The sequence below is a fragment of the Triplophysa rosa genome, linkage group LG6, assembly GCF_024868665.1.
Source record: "Triplophysa rosa linkage group LG6, Trosa_1v2, whole genome shotgun sequence".
Lineage (NCBI taxonomy): Eukaryota > Metazoa > Chordata > Actinopteri > Cypriniformes > Nemacheilidae > Triplophysa > Triplophysa rosa.
This window is the reverse complement of record NC_079895.1, coordinates 14,341,015-14,368,161: the sequence shown is the minus strand read 5'-3', so window position 1 is coordinate 14,368,161 and position 27,147 is coordinate 14,341,015. Positions and strand designations below refer to the sequence as shown.

Below are 27,147 nucleotides of genomic sequence, written 5' to 3'. Positions count from 1 at the left end.
TACATGTTTGTATTAAAAGGAGTGGTTTATCAGACAGCATAAGATTGTGTCTGTGTCCGGCTGTAACACGATGGAACTAGCTCTCCATTCCGTTGAGAACTGTCCCATTCAGAACTTTCATTAAATTAGAGCATTTGGGGTATTTTGATTGAGGCCGCTCCATTTGGGTCATTAAAAATAGCTGTTGAGGAGGGTGTGAGAAGAGAGAGGTGTGTGAAATAGGCCAGTTTGTATCTTTTCTGTGATAAGAAAGTGCGAGAGCTCATGATGGGGGAAGATGCAGATGACCCTGGCTTCCAAATGCTCACCGTGACTGATATACTAGTCTACTTTGATAACTGCAAAAAGGTACTATGACTTTATATAAATGTAAGTTATGAAAAATATAACTCATTTTTAGAAATATTAACCTCGTTCTTGTATATGCATTTGAACATGTACTTTAATCTTTCGTATTTTATACGTAGTATTAGAAAAGTTGTTTCACAACTACTTAATGCAGTGATATGGATGCTTATTATTCGTTCTGTTAATCACAAGCCTTGCACATTAGCTCAGAAACAGCTATGGCCGCGTGTTAATAGCATCAGCATTTCGAATGCTGTGAATAGTGCAAAAAGGTTGTGATCCAGGGTTGATTGTGAGTGATTCAGCTCTCTGACTTCCTGCTATGGTCAAAAAAGCATAGTTTTGTTTACCCAGTCATTCACCCTGTTGTATAAGTGCATTTCTTGATAAATGCTATTTATGTTTAGTCTTAGTGCCTTTTTTAATAAAATATTGTTTGAGAAGTTCTCATAAGGTAAAGGCTTTTTAGTTGGATACCTAGTTATTTTAGTGCATGAATGCACAGGTACCTTACTTGGCACACATAATGTGTGTTTACCTTAGTAAGAACCTGTTATAAACTTGTTTAGACAGCTGTTTAATTGCTGGGAGTTGTTTTGATATCTTGGTCTCCTTGGAAGTTCACATAAATAATTATCTGCCTTCATTACAACAGTACTGACTAACGTAACGGCCATACACTTCCTGTTTACAAACAGTAGTGATATATAATATACTGTAATTGTATCTTACATTTGGACATTTCATTTTCAGAGGTGCTGTCATTCTCCCATTTAAATGATGTTGAAAGGTTTTTGTAAATCTCAGTGATGACCGTATGAATGAATTTTCCCAGTTTGTCCTTTATTTTTCCTCATTGCCTCTCTTAATGGGCATCACATCTGTGGCGTCGTACTTCTTGAAAGAATTTGTAAAGAATGTGTTAAAGCTGGTCAGTTTCTTTTTTACAAAAATGAGTCCAAGACGAGCTGCTAAAATTAAAAGAAATAATAGGCCATGATTTTCTCACTGTTACTAGTAGCTAAAACTGTAGAAATATTTACCTTGGCGACATAGTTGTTTCAGAAAGGCTTTTTCAAATTCTCAAGATTACTGGGCAGTACAGCAGCTGCTTCCTCAGAAGGAGGCGCGACTGCATCCAGGACGGAAAGCCAATTTAAGATTATGATCTAACATTTACTCAGGAACAACAAGTTATTATAGACTTCTCCATTAGCCAACAAACACAGGAATGCATATGTGGGTTTGTATGAATAGGCCCCCTTTCTTTAGCTGAGGGTTAAACGCTGAATGGCTTCATTTAAATACAGTTCTTTAGTTTCTGTTTCATTAGGACTGAAGGCTTTTATTCTGTATTTTAATGGAGTATATTAATTTTTTACTGTATTGTAATTAACAATGCAAAACTGCACTGAAATGGTAATAAAAATTAAAATGAAATGCTTTAAAACAAGTGTACTAGTATAAATGTAACATTATTAAATCATGCGATTCAGATCGTACATTTCACGAATTAGCCACCTCATAAAATATTTATGAATTCCCGTTAGGCTGTTTAGGATCAAATTCCTCTGAATTCATGTCTGCATCCTTAGGAGTTGTTGTAGTAAGAGAGATGGGTGGAGTTAATGTACTGTCGTCACTTTGGGAGGGTCTCTTTGAGGAAATACTGGGGTTGAGGGTTTTTTTGGGTTTTCACCACATTTTGTTGCCGTCATATACAGGAAGGAAGTGTGCTTGCTCTCCTCCCCTCTCTCCATCTCCTCATGCCTTAGAGGGACTCTTTTCCTTAAAAGGACTTTTTTAATGTGATGGACTGAAGTGACATATACAGCACACACACAAATACACACTCATGTAAACACAAACAAACTTGTAGCTTGTGCAGGCAGAGGAGTGCACTGTTACAAAACATCAATGTTATGACGGGTGTACACGTGCATTTTAATGAAATTTTCCTGTGTTCGTTCATTGTTGAATTTACATTCTAGAAAATATGATTCTTTTATCCAAATTTTATCCTTATTTTTTCTAGAAAGATTTTGTTGCCAAATTAAAAAACAAAAATCCAAATTCCAAAATGGTTTCATAGTTATGCTTTTTTTATTTATTTATTTGATAAATTACCTTTTAGTACTTTTGCTCTTAGGAAATTGCTCATGGTCTCTGTGCTATAATTGAATGTCTTTGTTTCTCTTTACCTCCACCTGCAGGCTGAAGCCCGTTTGGCAGCTAAGAGGGCGGCCCGTGCAGAAGCTCGTGAGATCAGAATGAAAGAACTAGAGAGACAACAGAAAGAGGTGAAGAAACACACAATTTTTTGAGCTGTTGATAAATGTTTTCACTTCAAAACAACGATTGGTCTTGTGTAATATATTTTTGTGATATAGTGGTTTTAAGTGTGTGTGTCAACAGGGTGTCTGCTTGGTCTTAACAAGTATTGAAAGGTGATAAATCAATTTAGAGAAAATTAAAGGAGTCATATGACACGGCTAAAACGAATATTATCATTTGTCTTCGATGTAACGCAATGTGTATACACCATTTAAAGTTTAAAAAACGTTGTATTTTCCACATACCGTGCATGTTTGTATCTCCTCTTTGCCCCGCCTCTCTGAAACGCGTTGATTTTTTACAAAGCTCATCGCTCTGATAAGCGAGGTGTGCTATGATTGGCCAGTTCACCAGTGCGTAGTGATTGGTCAAATACTGCAAGCATTTCACGGTAATGTAACGCCTCTTACCATATTCGGAACATCAGGTTCCAAAGCAATTGTACTGACAGATACAATGAGATTTACAATTACGCCCACCTTAACTGCGTGTAGATTTGGGCGGTCTTAGTCAAATCATGTTACGAAGTTACGTAGATTCTCCGGAGTGTGGTTACACGAGGCGTTTCAGGCAAGTCTGGTTAAGCATTCACTTTTAGATGGAATGCATCTTTTGTTCCCACACTTTCATTTGTGCAATTTTACGTGTCTAAAACATTCATGGGCAACTTATAACACACCAAAAACACAGAAAAACACGTACTTCCGCCATATGACCCCTTTAAGGCCCTTAAAAAGTACTAAAAAGTCTTAAATGCCATTTTGCAAGGTATTAAATTGTGTGTCATCTTTTCATATTTGTCCAAAGAGGTCATATGCTAAAGTTTGCCTGACTTTAACCATTGCGTAGGTGAATAGTGGGAGGTCCATTTACACCTGGTTGTTAAACAAAGTCGTTCGCTAATGAGGAAATGCAAGTTTTCATGCAAATGGTTGAAGGATAAGGAGTTGGAACCATGGCTGAGGGTCGTCTCTGGGAATAACCGTGAGTCGTACCGCTCTGTGTGTCGGAAGGCGATTAGCGTAGCCTCGATTGGGGATCAACACTGTCCGGTCCCACATGCTAAGTGCTAGCCACAAAGCTGGTTTCTCTCTCTAATAAACTTTGCATTGGGTTAGTCACTCAATTAATTCACTTGTGCTTTGTTCCCACCCTTCTGAATTATGTTGAATTAATAATGAGTCATCACAAACGAAGACCGTTTAGTTGTGCTATCAGTATTTAAATGTAAATTAAAGTGTCGCTAATGAAAAGGTTAAAACTTGAAGTGGCGAAGAGGACTTAAAATGTATGAAAAGAGTCTTAAAAAAGGTCTTAAAAGTATTAAATTTAGCTCCATGAATCCTGAATACACCCTGGTCTATTACCTACACCTGTACTGATCAATTTGTCATTGTATTGTTTCATTGGTTTCTGATGTGAAGAGATTCTGGTCCTTCATTATTCCTGAAACATCTTCTGTCCAATCAAATTCCAAGACCGGACCTAACTGTTGTGTAAATAGTCTAAATACGTTTAAAACGAACAACACAAAATAAGAGAATCTCACAAAGAGACTTAAAACCGCTTAAGAAAATATTTGCTCTAATTCAAGTATTGTGCATGGATATTTGGTGTCAGACATGACTTATCCTGTAAGTCTAAGGTCTGAAGAGCTTTAGCTCATGGAAAAGCCCTTCCCCAGCTTTTACCTGCTTAAGCCCAGCATGTTTTTTAACTTTTTACTGGTGTGATAATCACCACACTCACTCTCAAGAGTCAAAGGTTAAGCAGTGATGCATCTCAGAAGTAAACAACCTGCGTCACAGTTTTGCTGGAACATTGGAGAAATGAAAGAGTGCAGAACTGGTTGCCGTTAAATTATTATTTCGGGAAATATTTTTCCTCTGACAGACTCAAGACTCAACATGTTAAACTGCTTTGTCTTTTGTGTTCAACTACCAAAGTTAAATAAATTATTTATGATTTTCTAGAAGCCTTGTTGACTTGCTACTGTATAACACTGCCAGCCCATTGTGTTCAATTTGTTTAATCTGCATCTGTGGGCACTGGGGTCTGAAGGACATGTTTTGGCTTGGTAATAGGGATCAGGTTCAGTTAATAAAAGCCCAGGTCAAGTTCTCCAAGAGGGCGTTTGAATTTCCACATTGGATCAGAAATGTATATGTAACATATTTCAGAGTGCAAGTTTCAACATTTCATGGTCTTTCTGTTTTATTTTTTGTATTTAAAGTGATAAAAATGAAAATTCTGTCATCATTTAATCATCCTCTTTTCAAATGTTTATGACTTTCATTCTTCTGCAGAACACAAAAGAAGAAAATGTGAAGTTGGTAACCGAACAGTCCTAGCCCCAATTCATTTCAATTGTATGGACACAAAACCAATGCAAGTGAATGGTGGCCAGTTAACAACATTCTTCAAAATATCTTCTTTTGTGTTCTGCAGAAGAAAAAGTAATGCAGGTTTGAAATGATAAAAGTGTGAGTAAATGATGACAGAATTTTCATTTTTGGGTGAACGATCACTTTAATCTGTCTTGAATGCAATTTAACACCGTGTCTACACCAGATGCGGCATGGCGTGACAATAGAACGCATTAGAACCCATTAGAATTTAAAATTTTGTCCACACCGGATGTGGAGCGGTGTGGTGTCTGGTGTAGACACGGTGTTAGGCTGCATTGCGAGCATCTGTGTGCAGATGATCAAAAAAACGTTGAATTGCCCCTCAGTTTGTATATAAAAAAGTATGTTATACAGTAGCACACAGTTGCTTTATTTAACTTGCTCTCACTCTGGCGTGTAAGAAATTTGTTTAAATAGCATGAATACAAATGCAGTGTGGCGTATTTTGTTCTAGCATGTTCCAGCTTTCTGTACTTCACCCCTTATATTGACGCAGGTTTACAGGTCACTCTCAATCTCTTTACAGCAGGTCATTATACGTACATCCGTATAAACTTTATTGATTGTTTTTAAGACGATGGTTAATTTTGTCAATCTTTTTTGATACTTGGCTCGAAAATTGCAATTGATTGTTGAACTTTCCTTTTATTTAAGAGCTGGGTTACAAGTAACGTCTTGGTTGGGTATTAAGAGATTGAAGCATTGTTATCTTCATTTACTTAGATTGTTCAGAGGTGGAAATCTAGAAAGATCTATCTCGATACCTGAGACAGACGCAACAAATCTTACATAATGAAGATAAACACTGAGCCTTCACATATGCCCAGGTCACACTTGAGGGATTAACTAACATTCAGAGTTAAGTCCAGTCTGATCAGGAGGTGTGGGGGAATTTTGAGGGTGTGTGTGTGTGTGTGTGCGTGCATTTTGTAGCTTTAAAACTCCAGCCAAGTCTCAAAGAGGATTATTAGGTTTCTTTCCAACCCACATCTTGTTCCCATTCACTAACTGGATGTGGAGTCAGGCTTGACCCTGTCATGATGGAATATAGACTTCGGTTTTGATATGGATATTTCACATATGTTTTATGAATGGTTGAAGTGTAGCTTCCAGTCACTTGTGGAATTGGTTTGAATCTCACCTAAGCTTGACTTCATGACGATGAATCACACACTGGCTACCTGGTTTGGATTTCAAAAGCGTCTGTACTCCTCAGACCTGAGGTAGATGGACATGCAGTGAGACTGTCAGGACGGCTTTTAGACGACTTTCGAGTAGAGGGGCAAGGGAGGCGCTCGGTGGGCATCCCCGAACCCCTCTGCTGAGGAAGGTGAGCATAAATTTACTAGATGCGTATTTAGAAATGTACAATACAGGCTTTGTGTGTAAATAATTTGCCTGTTATACTAGTTGAACCAGCATGAGATGATCTGAATGTGGTTTTATCGGTTGGCTGACTTTATGGAACATTCTCCAATCTTCAAAGATCATTGATGATTATTAAGATGGTTTTGTGACTGATAAGGGTGTAGTTGACCAAATGCTGTAGGATAGGAGATGACGAAGTCACATGCTTTTTTGTCTGATGTAGTTAGTTATGAATTACTGTTGTTAGTATTATTATTGGTACAAGGCAAGACTTGTTAAATTCCGTAATAACATACATTGTTGTTTTCAAACATTAAACTAGTTTCTTAGGGAGATGGACAGTAGTGATTTTTTATTTATTTTCAAGTATCTGTACTTTGTGTGAGTTTTTACTTTGAACAAAAACTTCATACTTTGTACTCCACTACATTTCTCAAATACATGTCGATTTTATTTCCTTTAATACTTAAGTATTAATAATACTTAAGTATTAAAGGTCCACACCTTTAATAAAGGTCCACACACTTAAACCCACAAAAATTAAGGAGAACATATTTTAAAACGATACAAAATATATTATTTTTCCTTGGTCATGGCAACACAATCACATATATCTTTTTACCAATCATCTAAACAATCATTCTAGTTTTAGAATTATTCTGGAATTGTTATATGCATAACAGTAGTCAATTTAAAGTCAAATTCAGCAGCTCTTGCTAATACAAGAAGTTTAAATATGGTGCACAATCATTTTAATGAAAACAACACGCAGAACACAGAGGGGCAGTGAGTCTGTTCATGTACACAGGCTTAAAATGAGCTTCAGTGATATCAGCACCTGCTGGATGACGGTCCACGTGGACTACATCATCGGTTACTGACGGATCGTTCCGCTGATCATTCACATATGAAGGCTTTGTTACGTTTAAAGTTCGGCTTTAAAGGGGTCATATGGCACCAATACGTGTTTTTCTTTGTAGTTGGTGTGTTATAAGTTGCCCATGCATGTATTAAACACGTAAAATTGCTAAAATTAAAGTGTTGGAACAAAAGATGCATTCTATCTAAAAGCGAAACCCAGACCTGCCTGAAACGCCTCGTGTAACCAAATCCCCACAACTCTACGTCAGTTAGTGGTATGAGTTGACCAAGATCGCTCAAATGTATACGAAAGTAAGGTGGGCGTACCTGTCAGTACAATTGCTTTGGAACCTGATGTTTTTTTAACCGTAAATCGTGTATACACATTGCATTAGATCTAAACAAACAATAATATTCATTTTAGCCGTGTCATATGACCCCTTTAAAACACGCACGAGTCAATGTGCGTGATCGCCGACAATAAAGAAACATAAAGCCAGTCACGCACATCACACAGAGCTTGCGTGTCATTTTCTGTCCACTGGTTTTGAGGTGTTCTTGTTATATTTATTAGTTTAAGCCTTTGTTGTGGCGTGCTTACATGATCGTCCTTTGATAACAGCGCGAGCACTGAAGGGAGAGGCGCGGGAGCTGGATATTTCGGCTTTTATTTCGACCTATTTTTCTTTTTCGGCCGAAACAATTAGTGCCATTTTTGGCCGAAACAATTAATGCCATCTTAGGCCGAAAATGTTCGGCAACCGAAATTTCGGTGCATCACTAATTTCTATCTACATACACTGCGGGTCCCCTTTCATGTAAGTTGCCATGTTTTCTACAGTAGCCCTAAATGGACAAACTGCTCTACAGAGCGAGTTTTGTAAATACGTTATCTCCTTCGGCAAAGAAGCGAAAACATGACAACATCATAGTCCTGTGTCAGTCACTGTAGTGCTTCGAAAGGGAGGGGCGAGCGGTGGTATGCGCCGTTGGTTGCAATTTGCAACCTCACCGCTAGATGGTGCTAAATTTCATACACTGGACCTTTAAAAAAGTAGTACTTTAGTAAAGTGTTTAAGTATTAAAAGTAAAAAAGCGCAAACATTTTTTATGAAAAGTGGTAGGTAGAAGTATGATATATGCTTTAAAATGTAGAAGTGACAGTTTTCCAAAGTAATAACACCCTGATAGAGTACGAATACTTGAAAATGTACTTGGGTAAAAGTACTTTTCACCTCTGCTTTCTTAGACTAGTTCTGGGAGGGTGCAGAAACTAAAGAAAAATGAGTGAGCTTGCATGCATAACAATGTAATCAAGCAACCATCAAAATAGGTCATTCTAGTGACAAGCACGCAAACCTTGTTTACATATGATTTGAACGTTTTTTCATCTATTTTTGTGTCAAAACAAACAGAGGTGTGCACACATTGATTATGTGTTTACATCCAAACTGAAACATATTGATCTGTGTGACATTTCCCTTGATGAAACATTATCATTTCCTTTACGCTAAACATTATTAGGTTATTAAGCATAACCTGTGTAAGATTGTGAATGTGAATTGAAACATATTAAGATGCTGGAGGCCCACAAAAAGTTCATATTTAGAATTGTGTGTCGGTTAGTCGTCATTGGCATCTTGAGAGAGCTTGAATCAGTTGTGGATGGGCATCATGTGTAAATATTTGGGAGGAATGGGAAGGTGGAGAGGACGGAGCAAAAGAGCAGTACAGTGAGAGACCTTTTAAAGAGTGCTTGCAGGAAGAGATTTTGTTTCATGAATTATTACAGGAAATTTACAACAAATGCACATGGGAAAACCAGTTAGGTGAGATTTTAAGACCTTGTAGGAACTGTGCAAAAATGCTACTGTGCTCTGTGCTACATTATAAAAATGTTTTTCATCTCAGATTTTCCCTAATAACTGCATAAGAAACCCTTTAGACAGTTCAAACTTAAGTTTTGGCAATAGCAGGGGGAAATGTTGTATGGTCATATGCCAACTCTTAACAAGTGGAACAAAACCTAACCTGTGTATTAATGTACTGCAAGTGCACTACTACTGTATTAGTACTTGCAGATGGTGTGAGTGAATGAAACCTCAAACATCAATGGAAAGAATCCTGTTACCATAGACCCGGCCACATGACCACTCTACATATTCCCATGCGCCTGTAGATATCTGAACACGTGCAACCGCATGACATAATTCAGATTATAGTATTCCTGATGGGAGCTACAGATATGTTTGCAACATATTTAAGCCTTGTCTACTTCTAAGGCAAGATAACGTGATGCCGGGCTGGCTGGGTTGCTCAAACTTTCCCTGTCCTTTCCTACTGCCTTTATATCTCCAAAATCCTCCACTTGGTTTGTGCTCTGCTATGGAAATAATCCATACCCTATCTCTCTCTCTCTCTTGTCTGTATGTTTGGTGGTCTATATGTCTGTCTGATCCTCTCTTGCTGGCTTCCTGTGATGTAGATTTATCAGGTGCAGAAGGTAGGACATCTTTCCTCTGTGTTTGCTGCTTCTTGTAAACTACCCCGCATGTTGCTATTTTTTTTTTCAAATCATCCTATTTAAAAGCAAAATATGCAATAGTAGAGAAAAATAAAAAAATCATTACATCATTGAGCCATGTACTTTCCATTATATTCTGTTCTACTATTATTACCTCACATTCTTGATTCCTGAACCTTTCTTCTCGGCTGGTTTCTCTGCTGGTTTCTGCTGCTTTTCAGAAATATTATGGACTGGATAACCTGGACAACAAATGGGGGGACATTGAGCAGTGGATGGTACATTGGATTCAGTTGAGATTTTGCATGATAGGGATACAGTACATTGCAGTGCAGGATGCTTTTATCCATTAGTTACTCATATCATACCTCATATCAAATCCCCTAACAGGGATGCATGTTTTGAAACAAAACAATGTCAGTATTTCACCCCAGTATACAATACATCAGTTTTTGACTAACATAATTTGCAGAGTCAATGGAATAATCTGTTGAGTTAATGTAAGTTTACTGGCATTGTAAATATCTATGTATTGCTTAATTTACTAAAAATGTTAAGCATGGATAATAATGTGTATATTATTTTTTATATATATAAATAGTCTGAGATTTTGGCCTGTCTATAGATAATGCTGTTTTTTGCAACTGTTATGATTTGCATGCTGCTTCGCATTCAATACTGGACCTTCTCTTCTCTTTTCTCCTCTCTTCTTTTTCTCTCCCTCTCCTGTAGGAGGACAGTGAACGGTATACACGCCTGTCACGGAGACATGCTTCGGTTTGTATCTCACTATCTGTCCTTCTCAATCCTTATTAGATGCTTAATAGAGGCTTTTCTCTGCGTTTACTCTGCGCTGATGTCAACAAGAAAGACTACCGAACGTGATCATAGTGTCGGTTGTGGGTGCCCAACAATATTGCCACTGTTATCAATACACAATATACATCACTACATATACACAGCGGGGTGTTTTACGTCTCAAACTCATGCTAACTGTGGGCTCCTTCTAATTTTACCCCTTTTTCCATCCATCAAGGTGTCAGATGATGAAGAACGGATGTCAGTGGGGAGCAGGAGCGACATGCGGGTCAGTATCAGCGTAGCCTCTAGATCCTTTAAGAGTTTGTTTGTATAATGTAGCAGTTTAGTAATGGAGCTGGCCACTGTTGCTCAGATATTGGGTGTATGTGTGTACTCGCCATGTTGTCTGGTCATAAAATGGTCCACAATGATCTGAGGAAGCTGACGTGGATTTTGTTTGTGCAGTCGGACTTGGATGCGTCAGGTGCTTACGGCGGGGTAAGATTCTCAGGGTGGGAAATTCTCAGGGTTGCTTCAGCCACAAAAGAATGTTGTGTAAATACTTTCAGGTTCCTGTTAAAGTGACATGAGCACATACAAGACTTCTTCTTTTTATTTTTTCAGTGTGTTGTATTGCAGCGAAGTGTATGATCTGATGCTGCTTTGAAATGTTTTACGTGTTTTACCCTAACAATACAAATGAGGTGGTGTGGTTTTCCTCTGAATTTCTAAACAAATATGAGTAAAACGTCTGTTGTGCTGCTGAAGTGTCTAATGCTTGATCATGTCACAATGTTCAACCGTAAGTACTGAGCATTAAATCATGTGGTTTTAATCGTATTTCCCTTTCCCACCATCCTGTCCAGCTTCCACAGATCCCATCCTCTCATTCACATAAGAAGTCCAAGAAAAAGAAGAAACATTCTTCCAAGACTGTATGTTAATGACGAGATACTATATGCCTGTCATATCTGTGTGGTTGTAAGGAGGAGATGCAATATCAATCGTGTGCTGTGTTTTCCACAGAGCAATGGCTGTGATGATGATGATCTCAGCACATTATCTAGTCGGGTTAGTGACTTGTGTGTGTGTGATGTCAGGGTTTGTGCATTAACTCCTTTGTCATTTTGACTGTTAAACAGTATGTTTGACTACCTGGTGTTCAGATCAATGTTATGGAACTCTACTGTGTATTTGTGCACAGAGCTCCAGACTCAGTGATGAGAGCAAAAGGTCTCGTTCCTCTAGGCCTGATCTGCAGTCGGTGGGTCTCCTTCCTCGTCCGTGATTAACAATAAAATACAGATAACGTGTGGAAGGTTGCCACAGTCTTTGAGAAAGCATGGTGGATTTGTGATTTGCTTAATAAAAGGACATTTTACTGGTCTTAAAGGGATACTTCACCCCAAATTCTGTCATCATTTACTTGCCTTCGAGTTGTTCCAAATGTGTATAAATTTCTTTGTTGTGATGAACACACAGAAAGATATTTGGAATAATGCTTATAATCAAACAGATCTCAACCCCCATTGACTCCCATAGTAGGGAAAAAAACAATGGTAGTCAAAAGTGCCCCAGAACTGTTTGCTGTCGTACATTCTTCAAAATGTCTTTTGTGTCGAACACAACAAAAAAAAGATAAAGTAATTTTTCCTACTATGGGAGTCAAAGGGGGTTGAGGTATGTTTGGTTATAAGCATTATTCCGAATATCTTTCTCTGTGTTCATTGGAACAAAGAAATGTATACACATTTGGAACAACTCGAAGGTGAGTAAATGATGACAGAATTTTCATTTTTGGGTGATGTATCACTTTAATGGGATCGGTGCTGCTAGCTGATTGAAGCAAAATGAATGGCTTTTCAGGCTAACCCCAAATGTATGTTGTACACAGTACAGTGTGAATTACTAACCCAGGAAAATTATTAAACCGTATGACGCATGAACCCAGGAATGTGTTGAACCTGGGGTTCAGAATAAATCTGTGTGAAAAGTACCAAAAAGTTATTGTCTGTCTGACTCGAGTTGTCCTTGCATTTCGGCTTTTGTAAAACAGGTCATCCGCTCCAACTTCTCAACATTTATCTCTCACACCTCTTCTCTTCATACGTTGACCATTCACTTCCTCATTCTTTCCCATGGTTTTAGAGTACCTACTATTCTCCTGAACAGTACAGCAGCAGTAGTTATTCTTCTAAACATCACGGCCTCTCCTACAATGGCTACAAGGTCTGTCGTCTTAATCCATCACTCATCTCTCTGACCTTCCATCCCTCTCTATCCCTTTTCATTGCCTTGATTTCCTTCTTAAAATGTTTCATCATTTGAACTTAATTTGTTCCTGATGTCATTCTAGACACCATTTCTTTATTTGATTAGGAGTCTTATGTTTATTCTTATGTTTATGTTGTTTAGCTCTCTCTTCTGCACAGCAGGAAGCACAGGGTTTGTGCTGCTCCCCACATTACCCTCTGCTACTCAACACTTCCTGTATAATGTCATCCTGCATACACGGATACTTTCATTCTTAAAACCTCACCCGTCCTTCTCTCTCACCCACAGCAGGTCATCTGGGGTTATTAGAGCTTAAACCCACACAGACCACAAACACCTAAAACCTGAGCTAACTGCTTGTGTTTTGGCTTTAACTGTTATCTCTAAAGGGGAAGTGTGTCATTTCTTTAAACATTTTTTGCAACGTGTTTCCCTAATGCCCCCTGCAGGCCAGGTTGTGACACAGTAACTGCTCAAACAAATAAGGCAATGTTTTGATAGTTAATTTTCGTCTCTCTGTGGCACTGTGGTGAGTTTTAACCTATAAATGACACACTCCACCTAGCTTTAGCTCTTTCCTCGCCAGTCTGCCAGGATGTGATGAAAGGCAGCTATAGACCGGTGCTGTGTGCACTCAAAATGGAGAAGTGAGACTTCAGAGAGAGCATGCATGCTTACTCATACAGCGGTCATGGGTCAGAGCTCTGAGTGTGTGTCTTTTTTCTTTTGACTATCAGGGCCCTGTTTACGAGGACAGTCTCTACAGCGGCTCTCGACGCTCCAGTGTTCGCGCTGTAAGAATCTACACAATGATAGAGCAAAACTGTAACGCATGCCATGTTTGCGTGTGTCTTAAGATCCCTAACTACTAACCATTTTGAGCTCCTTTTAATTTCTATAGTACTCCCCAAGTGTAAAATCGGTTTAAAATTAGTGCATTGCAATTTTTGCATTCAAGGTGTTCATATATCAGAAACAAACCCTTGACTTTGGTGTTTCTAGTGTCATGCTTTAATAGTTGCGCTACAGGAACAGCAGGAAGAATGTAGTTGTTGTGCATGCATATACAGTACAGTAATTTGCCGTGTATGAAACTAATAAATGAAAAAATATATGGTTGTCCTTTGTTTTCTAAAACTTTTGTGTATTTTAACAAGCAGTGGAGTTGTGTTTGCGTGTGTGAAATAGGGCCTAAAACTGGATGCTTCATTTGTGTACCTTAGAGAGGTGGTCCGAAGCTCTTTGTATGTTTTTGTGATGGTCTGCACGTTATCTCATATTGTGTCCGAGATGTAAATGTGTGGTTTTATGAGTACTTTTTTTTAAAGCTTGTAGATGAACAATGACCGCATGGAGCAGATCTGCATTCCCTTCTGTATTCGATTTTACTTTCAGTTACTGCTTACATATTGACACCCTCGCATTTCTCTCTGCCTTCTTTTCTGTCTCATTGTGTGTCTGTGCCTTCCTCCAGTCGTCTGAATACAGTGGTTTTAGGGGGTCTAGGACTTCTTCCAGGGCAAATTCTGCGTGCAGCAGCCCTGTGGTGAGCACCTTCAATGACAAATGAAATTGATCATTCGGTATCGTTCTGTTTTATGAGTTGTTTGCTCACAAAGACGGATTCATTTTCAACTACAGGCATGTTGTTTATAATCATGGGTTTCCCAGGTTAAACCCTTAAGGGTGGTGCTTGGGCCGTGTATAATGGATTGTTGAAGTTTCTGCGAAATATATTTGCAACTAGCCTGGATAAAATTGAAATGTATTTATCTTATAACTAGGTCAGAGTTATATTGAAAGTGTCAACTGAGGTTATGTGTGTTTGTCTGCATTCCTCCTCAGGGTGCATGTGGAAAGTCACCTGTTAAAGTTGGACAGTTGAGACGTCTTAAATGGCTGAAATACCTCTTATGTTTCCTTTGAATTATATTAATGGCGCCCTCTGATGGTTCGCAGGAGGATTGCAGCAGCTCAGTGGCTAGTTATATGCACAGCAGCACAGCTAGTATAACTGGTCTTACTAGAGATCTGGACCATGTCATTATCCCCGACCTGCCGGATGTTAATGGAAGACCGTCTATGGTACGAGATTCATACTGGGGATCCTGTGATGTCTGATACACTGTTGAGGCCTTGAGTTGTGAAGATGTAGTACGGTCTTGCTTTGATTGGATTTTTTCATGCATCTTGCATTTGAATGCCTTTCAGTTTGATTGTCTTAAAACCTGGAGATATTATAGAAATCTATTTGGTCAATAGATTTGAGAAATTGTCAATGGACAATTTTACATTCTATGGACTGATTGTTGGATATTTGTGTTTTCAGCTGTTCACAGTGTGATGATGCACTTTCTGTTCATCTTAACCAGAGTTATTTGTAGATGAAAATTTATTTAAAACCATTTAAGGTGCAATGTGTAGGATTAAGGGGGATCTATTGACAGGAATAAAATATAATTTACCTAACGATGTCTTCAGAGGTGTATAAAGACCTTACATAATGAAGCGTTATGTTTTTATTACCTTAGAATGAGCTATTTCGAGCTACATACACAGCTGGTCGACATTTCAAACGTGACGACATCATTCTCCTGTCAGCCACCGAAGTGCTTCATAAAGGGAGGGTTGAGTGGTGGACTGAGCTGTTGGTTGCAATTCGCAACCTCACCGCTAGATGCCGCTAAAACTCCACATTGCACCTTTAATTTGTATTTAACTTCAAAAACAAGATCAAACCATTTAGGTTTTAAAAATGACTAACTTGACCTGGTTTTCTACCCATAACAGATATATTTTTCTAATATTGTAATGCTTGTTTTCAGTGGATGACATGAATCACTAAATAGCCTTACATTTTTTGTCACATTATGGTGTTTTAAATTTAGGGAACATGTAAGGAAAATTTGTTTATTTTGTATTATCTTTATTTACAGGCTGATGACAGGTTAGAGCGTGACTACTTGGAAAAGGTTTGTAGATGTATACATTTAAGATTATTCTCAATAGTGTTTGTACAAGTTAACTACAATAATCTATGATATTTTATTATTCTATAATATTTTTATTTTAGGGCTCTTCACGAGCATCAACGATATCTGGCGCTACTCTCACCTCTCTGGGCGGGACATCTTCACGGAGAGGAAGCGGAGATACATCTTTCACTGCAGACACAGAAGTTTCCATACGGGAAATCAAGGTTATTGTTTGTCTTTTTGTCTTGATTTCCTCCCAAGTTTAACCAGGTGATTTATGTAGTGTTTTTCTTCTACAAAACCCCCATGATATAATCCTATTATACACCTTTGCTGTGGACATTGGACAAAACACATAATCTATATCATTTGCGTCTTTTGTGTTGACTTCAAATATTATAATGAATATACTTGATGTACAAAATACTTGGGATATTGCTCATTTACATCACTCAGCTTCACAGCATTCAAAGCAGGTCAATGCACTTTGATATTCCATGTCATTCCTGTGGTGCTCAGTTGTGTTCCTGGAGATGCCTTCAGCAGAATTTAATCAAACACACCTGATACAAGATCGTGTTTGTGTGTTAAAGAGGGTGTAACTAAACACTGCCGAAAGAAACATCTTCAGGAACTTCAGGACTGAGCAGCTCTTTCCTAAGCGCTCGTTCTGACTTATCACTTAAAGTTTGTCTCACTTTCTCGACCCTTGCATTGCTCTTCCACCACTGTGTCTTTCATCCTTTCTCCTCGTCTTCATTCTTCATGCCTTTCATTCAGGAGATCCATGAGCTTAAGGATCAGATTCAAGACGTGGAGGCGAAGCACATGCAGAACCTCAAAGAGCTCAAGGTATACGTCTGTTTGAAGCACAGTATCAGTGCCAGCCCAGCAAGAATTATATTGATGTTTTATTGGGCTGTCAAAGAAACAGCCGTTTATAATTTATGCGGTTTAATTTCCTGATAACCAGCAAGTGGGTGGTTTACCTAACATCAGGTAATAAGAAGGAATATTGTTTTTTAGTCTTTCTTTGTTTTCTATTAGGCTCTTATCTTGAATGTACATGCGTCTGTGCTGCAAACGTCTATCGCCTGCTTTATCTTTGACTTGTTTTATTCTTAGCAACATACTGTTACACTTTTTTGTCCATTACACTGTAATGAAGTTTTGGAGGTTAAAACGTGTGTTTAAAGTGCTTCAGTGTTCTTATATGCATGTGTGTTTACAAATATATGCTTATTTTTACTGTGCTGTCTGACATTTTAAAGGAGTCACTAATGGAAGTGGAGGGAAAGTACCGGAAGGCCATGGTGTCCAATGCACAGATGGACAACGAGAAGACCAATCTGATATATGAAGTGGACATTTTAAAAGACTCTTTAATGGAACTGGAGGAAATGCTCTCTGAAACACGACGTGAGCTTGAGGAGAAGAGTAAGGTCTGTACATATTTGTAGTCAACAGTTTATTACAACACACACCACACAATGACAATAAACCATACTTTATAAGTTTTCAAGAAGCGTCATCACTGATGTTAAAACAGGAAAAAACCTACAAAGCAATAATTTACAATGAAACAATTAAGTTATTCTTTGTTTTTTAGGACTTCGAAAGAGAGAAGCATGCACATAGTATACTGCAGTTTCAGTACAATGAATTAAAAGAGACGTTAAAACAAAGTGAAGAACTGCTAACTGTGAGTATTGTTGTCATTACCGTTTAAATGTCTCTTTCTTGAAGCTTTTTGTCTTTTTAAATGCTTTGCTTTTCTGAACATCTGCCTTTTTAACCTCTGTCCTTCATTCTGATCTTTGCTCTCCTTCACGCACAATCCTTTCTATAGGAGATCCGTCAGTTACGACTCAAACAGGACGGCTTTGTCAGAGAGGTTTCTGACCTTCAGGAAACTATTGAATGGAAGAATAAAAAAATTGGGGTATGATCCCTGAATGTTTTGTACCAGCGCTTAAGATTTTTTTTTTGCATGCCTTCTATACTTTTTCATTTTTATTATAGTATAGTATTAGCCTAATTCTACTTTCAGCTACACTCCATCTGTTCTTTACTTAATATTTATCTTGATGTTTTCATCACTTTCATCATCTTTCTGTCTTCTTCGCCTCATCTTTGCCAAATCCCCTCTGATGCTGTTCAGGCATTAGAGAGGCAGAAGGAGTTTTCCGACGCCATTCGGAATGAGAGAGACGAGCTCAGAGATGAGGTCGTTCAGCTCAAAGATATTTTGAAGGTATTCATCTGTGTGTGGTAAAAATGGCTAATTGTAGAGGTTTTTATTTTATTTTCTAACAGAACAGAGAATGTAATTATACACATAATATGATGTTCTTTTCAGTAGACAGAATGTCTGTTTAGCTTTATAAAATGAATGTCCAAAATATAAATTATTAGCAGCTCGCTAAAATATCGTTATATCAACAGAATATCAGTGTATCCACAAATCAATATAGGCAACATATGCTCCATTCGCTGTGACTAAATATAGCCTGACCTGTTACTAAATTAATTGTACTTGAATTAATTAACTCTGTCCAGAAACATGGTATTGTCCTTGGACATGATCTAGCCACCAATGGAGAAACGGGTGAAGAAGTGGGAGAGACTGAACAGAGTTCTCAGACATCATCTGTTGAGATCCGAGAGGGGAGCAGTGTGCTAGGTAAGCTGATTTATTGACCGTCTGTCATTGCATGCTAAGATTTCTTTAACATTGCTGCCTGCATTCTTATCTTGTAGAGCTGAAGTCTAACCAAACTGCTTCTATTAGCCTGCTTTAAATGCACTGTCATATCAACTTCTCACGCACTTCACTGCTTTCCTGTTTTCACAAAACCCACTTTAAAAAAAATATGCTAAATAGACTATTTTAATCTGTTTCTCATTAGTTGTGTATGCAGATGCTATGAATTACTATACATCATATATCTTTTATTACATTTTGCTGTCATTTTAATCAGGTTAACCCAATCATAGCATTATAGGGTTATGTCTTAAGTTTCTATCCTCACACTATATGGGACAAGTTTTTACCAAATAACTGCAAAAATCATCCTACTGGCTTTGTTTACTTTCCATTTTGGTTGGAATCGCATTATTCTTCAGTCAAAACCAGAGCAGGTGTTAGGAAAGGTGTGCTGGGTGCTTGACTTGGGCAAACTCTGGGGTTTTCTTTGGGGCATCCTTCACACATGTGATTTGTAGGTTTCAGAGCTTTGGCTTGGGGTCTTTTCATTCCTTTACCTTCCCTCTTCTATGTCTTTCGCTAAATATCTTGGCTACTTGTCAACTAGAAACACATTTCTTTTGGCCTTAACAACTGATGCCTCAATCGTCTCCCAGGGACTCATCAGTTGAAGATGTGCAAAGACCAGGACCGAAAAATTTTGGATAAGGATGTGAAACAGAATCAAGTGTCTTCACATGTCCCACTGAGCTCTACAGAGAAATCTTTAGATACAAACGAGAATGGAGACTTTAGGGAAGAAGTAAACCTGAGTGAAGAGCAACAGTCTGATAACAGACCTGAACCCAAACCTCCAAGTTCTGTTGGTGATCGTGAGATCGTTGTAACAAAACCCACGGCTGAGATCAAAGCAGAGCAGCTTGTATTGGAAGATTTAGGCGGTAATACTGTGGAGTTTGATGTTCACATAGATGGACCTATGGAAACAGATCAACAAGAGAGCATATGTGCCAAACAGATCATCAAAAAAGAAACGTCTGTAGAGTCGGACTCTGGTCCGATACTTGAAGAAGATCAGCCTGGTGAGGATGTACTTGATAATAAAAGCAAGCCTATGGAGAAACCTGTTGAATCTTTACACACAGAGAAGCTTCCACAATCCCAAGGTGCCGGTGTTTCAAATAAAAAGAAGAAAAAGAAGAAGAAAAGCAAACAGAAACAGAAACAAAGTGACAAGCTGGAGAGCGAAGCAAAGATAGACAGCAAGAATGAAAAGGTCTTCAGTGAGGATAATCCAGACCAAAATTTAAAAAGTGATCAAAAAGTGAACCATGAGGATTACTTGAGGAATGACGTATTTACAGCAATGCATACAGAAATCCCAGCTGATGATTCACATGATGATAAAAGAAAGGTTGAAATGGACTGTGTCAAAAAAATAATCGCAGATAAACATGCTGATGATGCTAGAGATCAAGATAAACATGCTGATGATGCTAGAGATCAATTTAAAGTAATTCAAGATTTGGTTGATTCAGCAGAGATATCAAATTCTGAATCTACAACTGGTAAGAGTTTCCCTTCAACAGTCAGTATCTCTAACATCACAGACCAAACGGAAGTTTCAGCAAATCCACCCCAAGAGGTTTCTTCAGAAAAAGATGCATTACTGTCTCATGAAGTTTCTGATAAGCTTGTGGATACTGCTGACAGGTGCGTGGAAACCCTTGACTCTGTCAGCAGGTTTGACAACATTGAGAAGTCTTTGATGGTAGATGACACAGAAGTGAAGCGTCATGTGGACAGTGAAGCTTTTCCGCCTCTACTAATGCATCAAAGTATTGATCCAGAAGAGAGCGCTTTCTCTGGAGATCATGATGAGTCTGTTCCGAAATGTCCTTTAGCTTCCTCTATCACAGAGAAGGTAGAAAATGAAAGTGAGAATGTAATTCAGGAACAATCAACATCTCACAATAGTATTGAGGTGGACCAAAATGAGGTAAAAACACAGCAAGATGAATTAGTTGAGGAAGCTCTGCATAGCGGAGAAGCTTTTAATAGAGACGGTAATATAGACACAGCTGTATCCGAATCCCAACTTGTTTTAGAAAAAGGTGAAGGTGAAGAAGAGGAAAGATCACTGCATGATCAGCTTCTACCTGATCAGGATTCACTGGGAGCCTCGGACCAAGAATGCAAGCTTGAAAAAGGTGATTATAAGAAGGAAGGATCATTTCAGGGACCGATTACAATTGATATGCAACTGCCTGGAGAGGCGGAGGATATTCTGGCAGACAAAAGTGAGAAGGTTGAGAAGGAAGAATCAACCCAGGTTATGCTTGATGTGCAGATTCCTGATGATAAAGGTATTCTTGTTGAGAAGGGTGAGGATCATGAGACTGAAGGATCAATCCAGGATCAGGTTATGCTTGATACTCAACTGCCTGGAAATAATGACGATATTCTGATGGAAAAAGGTGAGGAGCATGAGGAGGAGGACTCAGTCCAAGATCAGGTTATGCTTGATACACAACTGTCTGGAGAGGATGAAGGCGTTTTGGTGGAGTCTGTTACAGGTTCCCCAGAGCTCAGAGAAGATCCTGAGGAGGAAGATGAAGGAGAAAATTTTGAATTTGATGACATGGATCTTGAAGCATCATCAAACGATCCTCCAAAGCACTGTAAAGATCAAGCAAGTGATGATGTTACTCTGTTAAAAGAAAGTGTGCATGAAGCAAACAAAGAATACCAAAGCAATGCCATCAATGAAGACCATACTCAAGATGATGAACCTCTGGAACGTCCAGATCAGGATTCTGAGCAAAAGAAGCAGATGGATGATGAAAATACTATTGAAAACCCACAAACAACGACAGAGGTAGAAACATGTTTAACAGAGGACAGCCAAGTCAACAAGAAAGACATTAAACCTGATCATCAACAACAAGAATGTACACTTGAGAAGCATCACCGAACGTCAGAAGAACTGAGGCACAGTGATCCGATCTCAGAGATGGAGACAAAAGATGTAGGCCAAGAGATGAATAGTTCCATTATCCATGAAAACCAAGGAACTAAGACTTCACGAGAGCAGGAAGCTGAGAGAGAAACAACAACGACCAACAAAGAAGATGATAGGAAGGAAACTAAAAAAAGTAGCAAGAAAGGAAAAGGCAAGGGGAAAGAGGAATGTAAAATGTCTTAATATGCAAAGAAAATGCAGAGTTGATTCGCTCCGCATCTAAAGTGCACTTATGTAGGTCCCAATGATAGTATTGTGGAACCGTTACTTTAAAGACTTCTGAGAATCTCATGATATCAGTGTTGTCTTAATGTCTTATCAGTCATGTCATTTTCATCACAACTGTTTAAGAAAACATATTTTATACAGGAATATTTTACATCAGTTAAAAATGCTGAATTCACTTACAGTAGGTCAAACAAAATGCTTGAAGTTTAAAAATCATTTACACATTAAATGCTGGAAGTAATGGGTGTGAAATGCTATATTTATTTGAAAATTTTACACAAACATGTAATACAAAAAAGTTTCATAAATATAAATTAATAAAAGTTTTTGTTACCTGTTTTGGAAATTACCAGCCTGTTGTCTGTCCGAGTTATGACTAGCAGTGAGACCTGTCAGCTTTCTGATTAAAGTGTTTTGCAATGTATGTATCTTTTAAAAGCCTAAAGGGACAGACCCAAAATTAAAATTCTGTCATCATTTCAGATCTGTATTAATGTATTGGTATGTTTTGATGAACACAGAGAAAGATATTTGGAAGACCAATTAATTCTTGGTCACCATTGACTCCCATAGTAAGAAAAATTACAATGGTAGTTAAAAGTGCCCCAGAACTGTTTGCTTTACTACATTCTTCAATATATCTTCTTTTGTATTCAACAGAAAAAAGTACTTTATAAAGCAAATTTTCCTACTATGGTAGTTAATGGTGGCCACTGTTTGGTTGCAAACATTCTTCCAAATATCTTTATCTGTGTTCATCAGAACAAAGAAATTGACACAGATTTGGAACAACTTGAGGGTGAGTAAATGAAGACAGAATTTTCATTTTTGGGTGAATTTTTCCTTTAAAATGGGTTTGTTTTGTAAGATTTTGACTGGAGCGTTGTCATCATATTTAGGTTTTCCCTTGACTTGTTGGGAGATGTTTACTATGTTCAAAGCAAATGGTTTAATGTTTTTAGTTTATTATGAGGCATATTACATGTTAATGAAACCAGCTACATATAAATTAAAATCATCGCTGTCGGGCGGAATCCTCGTATCCTCGTATTGCTATCATATACTGTTGTGTACCAACATTAACACAACATTTCCCCAAAACCATGTTTAATCGGAGATTGGGAGCAGGGAGATACGAGATTACGCTGTCATTGATAAGAATGGTACGGACACAGACGTCGCTGCTGCCAGCAATGTTCATCAAAATCTGCGGTCGCGTTGAGCCTTTTGACAAGAGACGAGGCTTTAAGAGCTAATGACAGCTAATGATTGTGGTTACATACATCTTCCTAAACTCTATTTTAAACGTTAGAGCTATGAGTAATGCAATACCAAAATAAAACGTTAAACAGGCTGTCTAATATAGGCGGAAATTAATCTGCACGCAAATAAAGTCGGCGGTCGCGTTGAGCCTCTTGACAAGAGAAAAGGCTTCAATAGTTAACCAAAGCTAACGACTGTGGTTACATAAATCTATCTAAACTCTATTTTAAAGGTTTAAGAACTATAAGTGATGTAATACAAAAAACGATGAGCTGACTAGGCTGTCTAATAGGCGGAAATTAGCCGAATCTGCTCGCAAATTTACCTTCGTGGCTCACGGGCTTCCTTCTGCACCGAAGCATTACAGCTATCGATTTTTAACAAAACAGACCTACTCAAATGTATCTAACCTAACTATTTTCACTCGTTATTGTCTAAAAAACTTTCAATCAGGAGACGTAATGCCGAGAAGCTCCCGTGGAGTGAAGAAGAGGTGGAGTTACGAGACTTCTCAGACAGTTGAAGTGTCCAATGGAGTTAAGAGATTTGCTCTCAAGCTATTTTCAACACTTTAGATTGGTTAATAATTTGTAAAAAATAACAGACCCACATGGGGACTGACCAATAACATCAATTTGTGAAAAAATATGAATTTGACCAAATTTGGACAGGAGGTTTCCGCCCGACAGCGACGAAATGTTATATTAAATGCCTAATGTTTAATATTAATATCTAATAAAATATAATTTTATTTTAAATATTTTTATTGACAAATATTTGAATACCTAGTCATAGTTACCAGCTGTCTGAATACATTTTATTAAATTGTGATGGAGGTCCTTTGCAATGTAACCATTTATTTCAATCACTTAAAATGTCTTATATTTTTCATAAATGACAGTAGTTTTACTGTATCGTTATTTATAAAACGGTCAGTTCTGGTCCTTGATTCTGATTGGCTGAGCGGAGTTCTAAGCCCTTATAAAATACCTCAGTAACCCACTGCTTCTTGGGGCTTATTGCTTTAATATACCACCAACCTTTTTTTTCAAGAATACCACAGATTTTTTTCTTTTTACACATGAAATACATAGCAAATGCAAACTGCATGTAGAAATACACATTTATTGGTTCTTCGAGCTGAACACTAAGTTACACACCCGCATGAGGTAAAGGCCTCTGAAACTGACCACATGAAGTTTCTGCATGTATATCCACCCTCGTCCTTCACATCCCAGCATAGGATGGCCTCACATTTGCATGCCTTGACTCCTCCCCTCCATGCCTCTGGCCCCTCCCATCCCGGTATGTGAAAATCCTTTACTGTCTAACCTTGGAACATGTTTCAATTAACCAGCATAAAAATGTGAATTACCATTGCAGATGACATTTTATATCGGTTTAAATAAAATGTTAGAAAAGTGAGCCATTGTGCATGTACTGTCATATTTGTGCGATATTGATGATTAACCAATTGACATCTGGAACTGCATTTCAGAAATTCGATTACGAAAACTGGTTGATGAGAGGGAGAACTTGATAGAGCAGGTGTGTTTTTGACAGGTACTTGATTTCCACATCCTAAACCTTTGGCATTAGTTTGTGCCATCATAAAAAATATCATGTTTTTTTTTTTCAGGTTAAGCGATTGAAAGATCAACTCGAGAAGAAGAAACCAAAGAATGGTGAAGACTCGTCCAGTCCAGATGGAGATGTGCAGGAAAATGGTGCCGACTCCAACATGGATTTACAGAGTAAGAACACTATCTGCTCAGTCAGGGTCATATAAAATCACTTGTATACAGTGTTTTGAAATGTACAGACATAGGTTTGATTTCATTTGTTCTAAACAAATAAACTCTGCCTCAGATGTTTAAATATGGATATTTATTGCTTTTTTCAGGGGATGCCGGCAGGCAAATCAATGACCTCAAATTTAAGATTGTCAAATCAGAGCAAGAAATCACGGCTCTGGAACAAAATGCAAGTTCTTTTATATCTTACATTTTTTTACAATATCTACTTTTAAAATTTCAAATAGTTATTTCAACTATTCCAGAAATTCCAATTCATGTTGTAGGTCACAAGACTTGAGGGTCAGGTCTCCCGGTACAAATCTGGATGTGAAAATGCAGAAAAGGTGGAAGATGAACTCAAAGCTGAGAAACGCAAACTCCAGCGAGAGGTACAAAAGAAGAACTACATGAGGACTAATTTACTCAGAATGTAAAGTGTTTGCATATGAAGTTTAAATGGCTTGCTGAAATTATTTCACAGCTACGGTCTGCACTCGACAAGATTGAAGAGTTGGAGGCCAGTAACAGCCACCTTTCCAAAAGAATGGAGAAGATAAAAGCTGTTCGGGGAACAGCAACAACACCCTAGATGTTTCAGATCTGCTCCATGATCTGTTCATGGTCTGTTTCCCAGCTGACAGCCTCAAAAAGAGCTCACTGTTTAACCTCACTCATCATCTTGCATTTCACAAAGTTATTAAGACTATAAACAAATGCAGAGAGAATCCCGATATATCCCTCAACTGTGCCAATCTTCCAAATGTAGAGGTTGCGAACCCAGGCAAGACTTTCTGAATGTTACAGAGGAATTCTGAACGTGCCTCATTAAAAAGCACAAACTGTAGTTCTAAACAATCATTATAGAATAGTAATTGTCTTGTTGTAATGTTGCTTTGACATGACTGAATTTATGTATGCTTAATGCGGAAGACTGACAAAAAATGTTTTAAGAAGAATCTAAGAGTTTGTAATTGTTAAACCCTGCAGATCACAAAATGTTGTCCAGCACTATGATGATTTCCAAAGGAAATTAAGGAATAGAGCATTGTTGCTTTGCAAAGACAAGCCAGAGGAGTATGTGTGAGTGTGAAATACTTTGAATTCACTTCAATAAATGTTTGAATAACACTGGCTTTATTACAGAGATCTAGTAAACTAAAGTTCTTGGAATGATACTAATGTCCCACAGCTAACTTCTGCTGTCTGTGTTGTGGAAAAATATCAGTCTTGTAGTTCAAAAAATCTCTCAGACAAAGAAGGTCCGGGTGTCAAGGGGTTAACTTTATTTGCTCGAGTCAAACAAAGTGAGATGTTCCAAGTCATCTAAAAACCAAGTGTTTTCAGTCTACAGTTATAGTAAAATGTCTGAAAGGTGGTCCTTTCTAAAACCAATCAGGTAGATTCCCGTTATCTCTTATTTTTATTAACCGATTGTTATTTTCTGCCACCAATATATCCCAGGCAACAAGGTGCGTATTTATTCGTGGTAGGCTGGCTATTACCTAATTTTTAAAATATATTTTTATATATCCTCGCCCACCACAATTATGTCATGGTCATCATGACCTGTTTCCCCTTCTTCACCTCCTTCTCTGTGGCCTTGCTCAATGTAGATTATAGTCATAGTAACGGGGCGGAACATGCCCAGATTTGGTCATACTGTAGGGTTGGGGCCGGAAAAAGTCCCCAGATTTCATAAACACTGCCAGACATCAAAAACACAGCTGTGCAGGGTGCTTTTCAGAATCTCATACAAATGTGTTTAAAACGAAGAGCAATACATAGTGAATAATGATCAAAAACATAAAGACAGATCAAAAACATAAAGACATATCATGAAATTCCTCCATATCTGTGCTTTGATCTGTACACTGAATGTTCTTTAACATTTCCTAAATGTCATGACAGCTTTACGAAGATGCAGATGAAGTTTTTCAGGAAAGCAGAAACTTTTGATGGCGTTAAATATAAAATCCTATTCTATTTCTTGAAAGGCCCGTTTTGTTCCGACTAAGTACGGGAAACCCAAGTATGCTAATTTTGTGATCAAGGCAAATATTGTTGAAGACTTAAGAACACAAGCGACATTTAGTATCACCACATCCGGTCACAGGCTGCTTCACCTTGTTTACAATGCTTTAAACCATGAACTGTTATCTGTGCAATAAAATGCTCATTTTAATTTAAACTCTTGTTCGTTGTCTGTTTACATTGATCTTACACATTTCTCTGAAGGTT

The 27,147-nt window shown here is 38.0% G+C and overlaps 1 protein-coding gene across 21 annotated transcripts in view; it reads left to right on the top strand.

The window, feature by feature from the left end:
* Positions 1-27,097, top strand: part of lrrfip1a (leucine rich repeat (in FLII) interacting protein 1a) — a 41,267-nt gene extending 14,170 nt beyond the window's left edge. The window contains exons 2-25 of one of the 21 annotated variants that reach the window (XM_057335597.1): positions 2,562-2,648; positions 9,805-9,822; positions 10,065-10,121; positions 10,576-10,620; positions 10,880-10,930; positions 11,511-11,579; positions 11,671-11,715; positions 11,849-11,908; positions 13,656-13,712; positions 14,393-14,464; positions 14,878-15,003; positions 15,855-15,890; positions 15,992-16,117; positions 16,674-16,745; positions 17,165-17,335; positions 17,503-17,595; positions 17,743-17,835; positions 18,055-18,147; positions 18,453-18,576; positions 24,612-24,661; positions 24,753-24,867; positions 25,017-25,096; positions 25,194-25,298; positions 25,391-27,097. In XM_057335597.1, the coding sequence (XP_057191580.1) occupies positions 2,562-2,648; positions 9,805-9,822; positions 10,065-10,121; positions 10,576-10,620; positions 10,880-10,930; positions 11,511-11,579; positions 11,671-11,715; positions 11,849-11,908; positions 13,656-13,712; positions 14,393-14,464; positions 14,878-15,003; positions 15,855-15,890; positions 15,992-16,117; positions 16,674-16,745; positions 17,165-17,335; positions 17,503-17,595; positions 17,743-17,835; positions 18,055-18,147; positions 18,453-18,576; positions 24,612-24,661; positions 24,753-24,867; positions 25,017-25,096; positions 25,194-25,298; positions 25,391-25,498 (1,953 nt within the window). In that variant the 3' untranslated portion in view covers positions 25,499-27,097. Of the gene's footprint in view, positions 1-227; positions 349-2,561; positions 2,649-9,804; positions 9,823-10,064; positions 10,122-10,575; positions 10,621-10,879; positions 10,931-11,510; positions 11,580-11,670; positions 11,716-11,848; positions 11,909-13,655; positions 13,713-14,392; positions 14,465-14,877; positions 15,004-15,854; positions 15,891-15,991; positions 16,118-16,673; positions 16,746-17,164; positions 17,336-17,502; positions 17,596-17,742; positions 17,836-18,054; positions 18,148-18,452; positions 18,577-19,256; positions 22,189-24,611; positions 24,662-24,752; positions 24,868-25,016; positions 25,097-25,193; positions 25,299-25,390 lie in introns of those variants that run through there. The other 20 variants (XM_057335576.1, XM_057335575.1, XM_057335581.1 and 17 more) reach the window with 20 other exon arrangements.
* Positions 27,098-27,147: the final 50 nt, after the last annotated feature.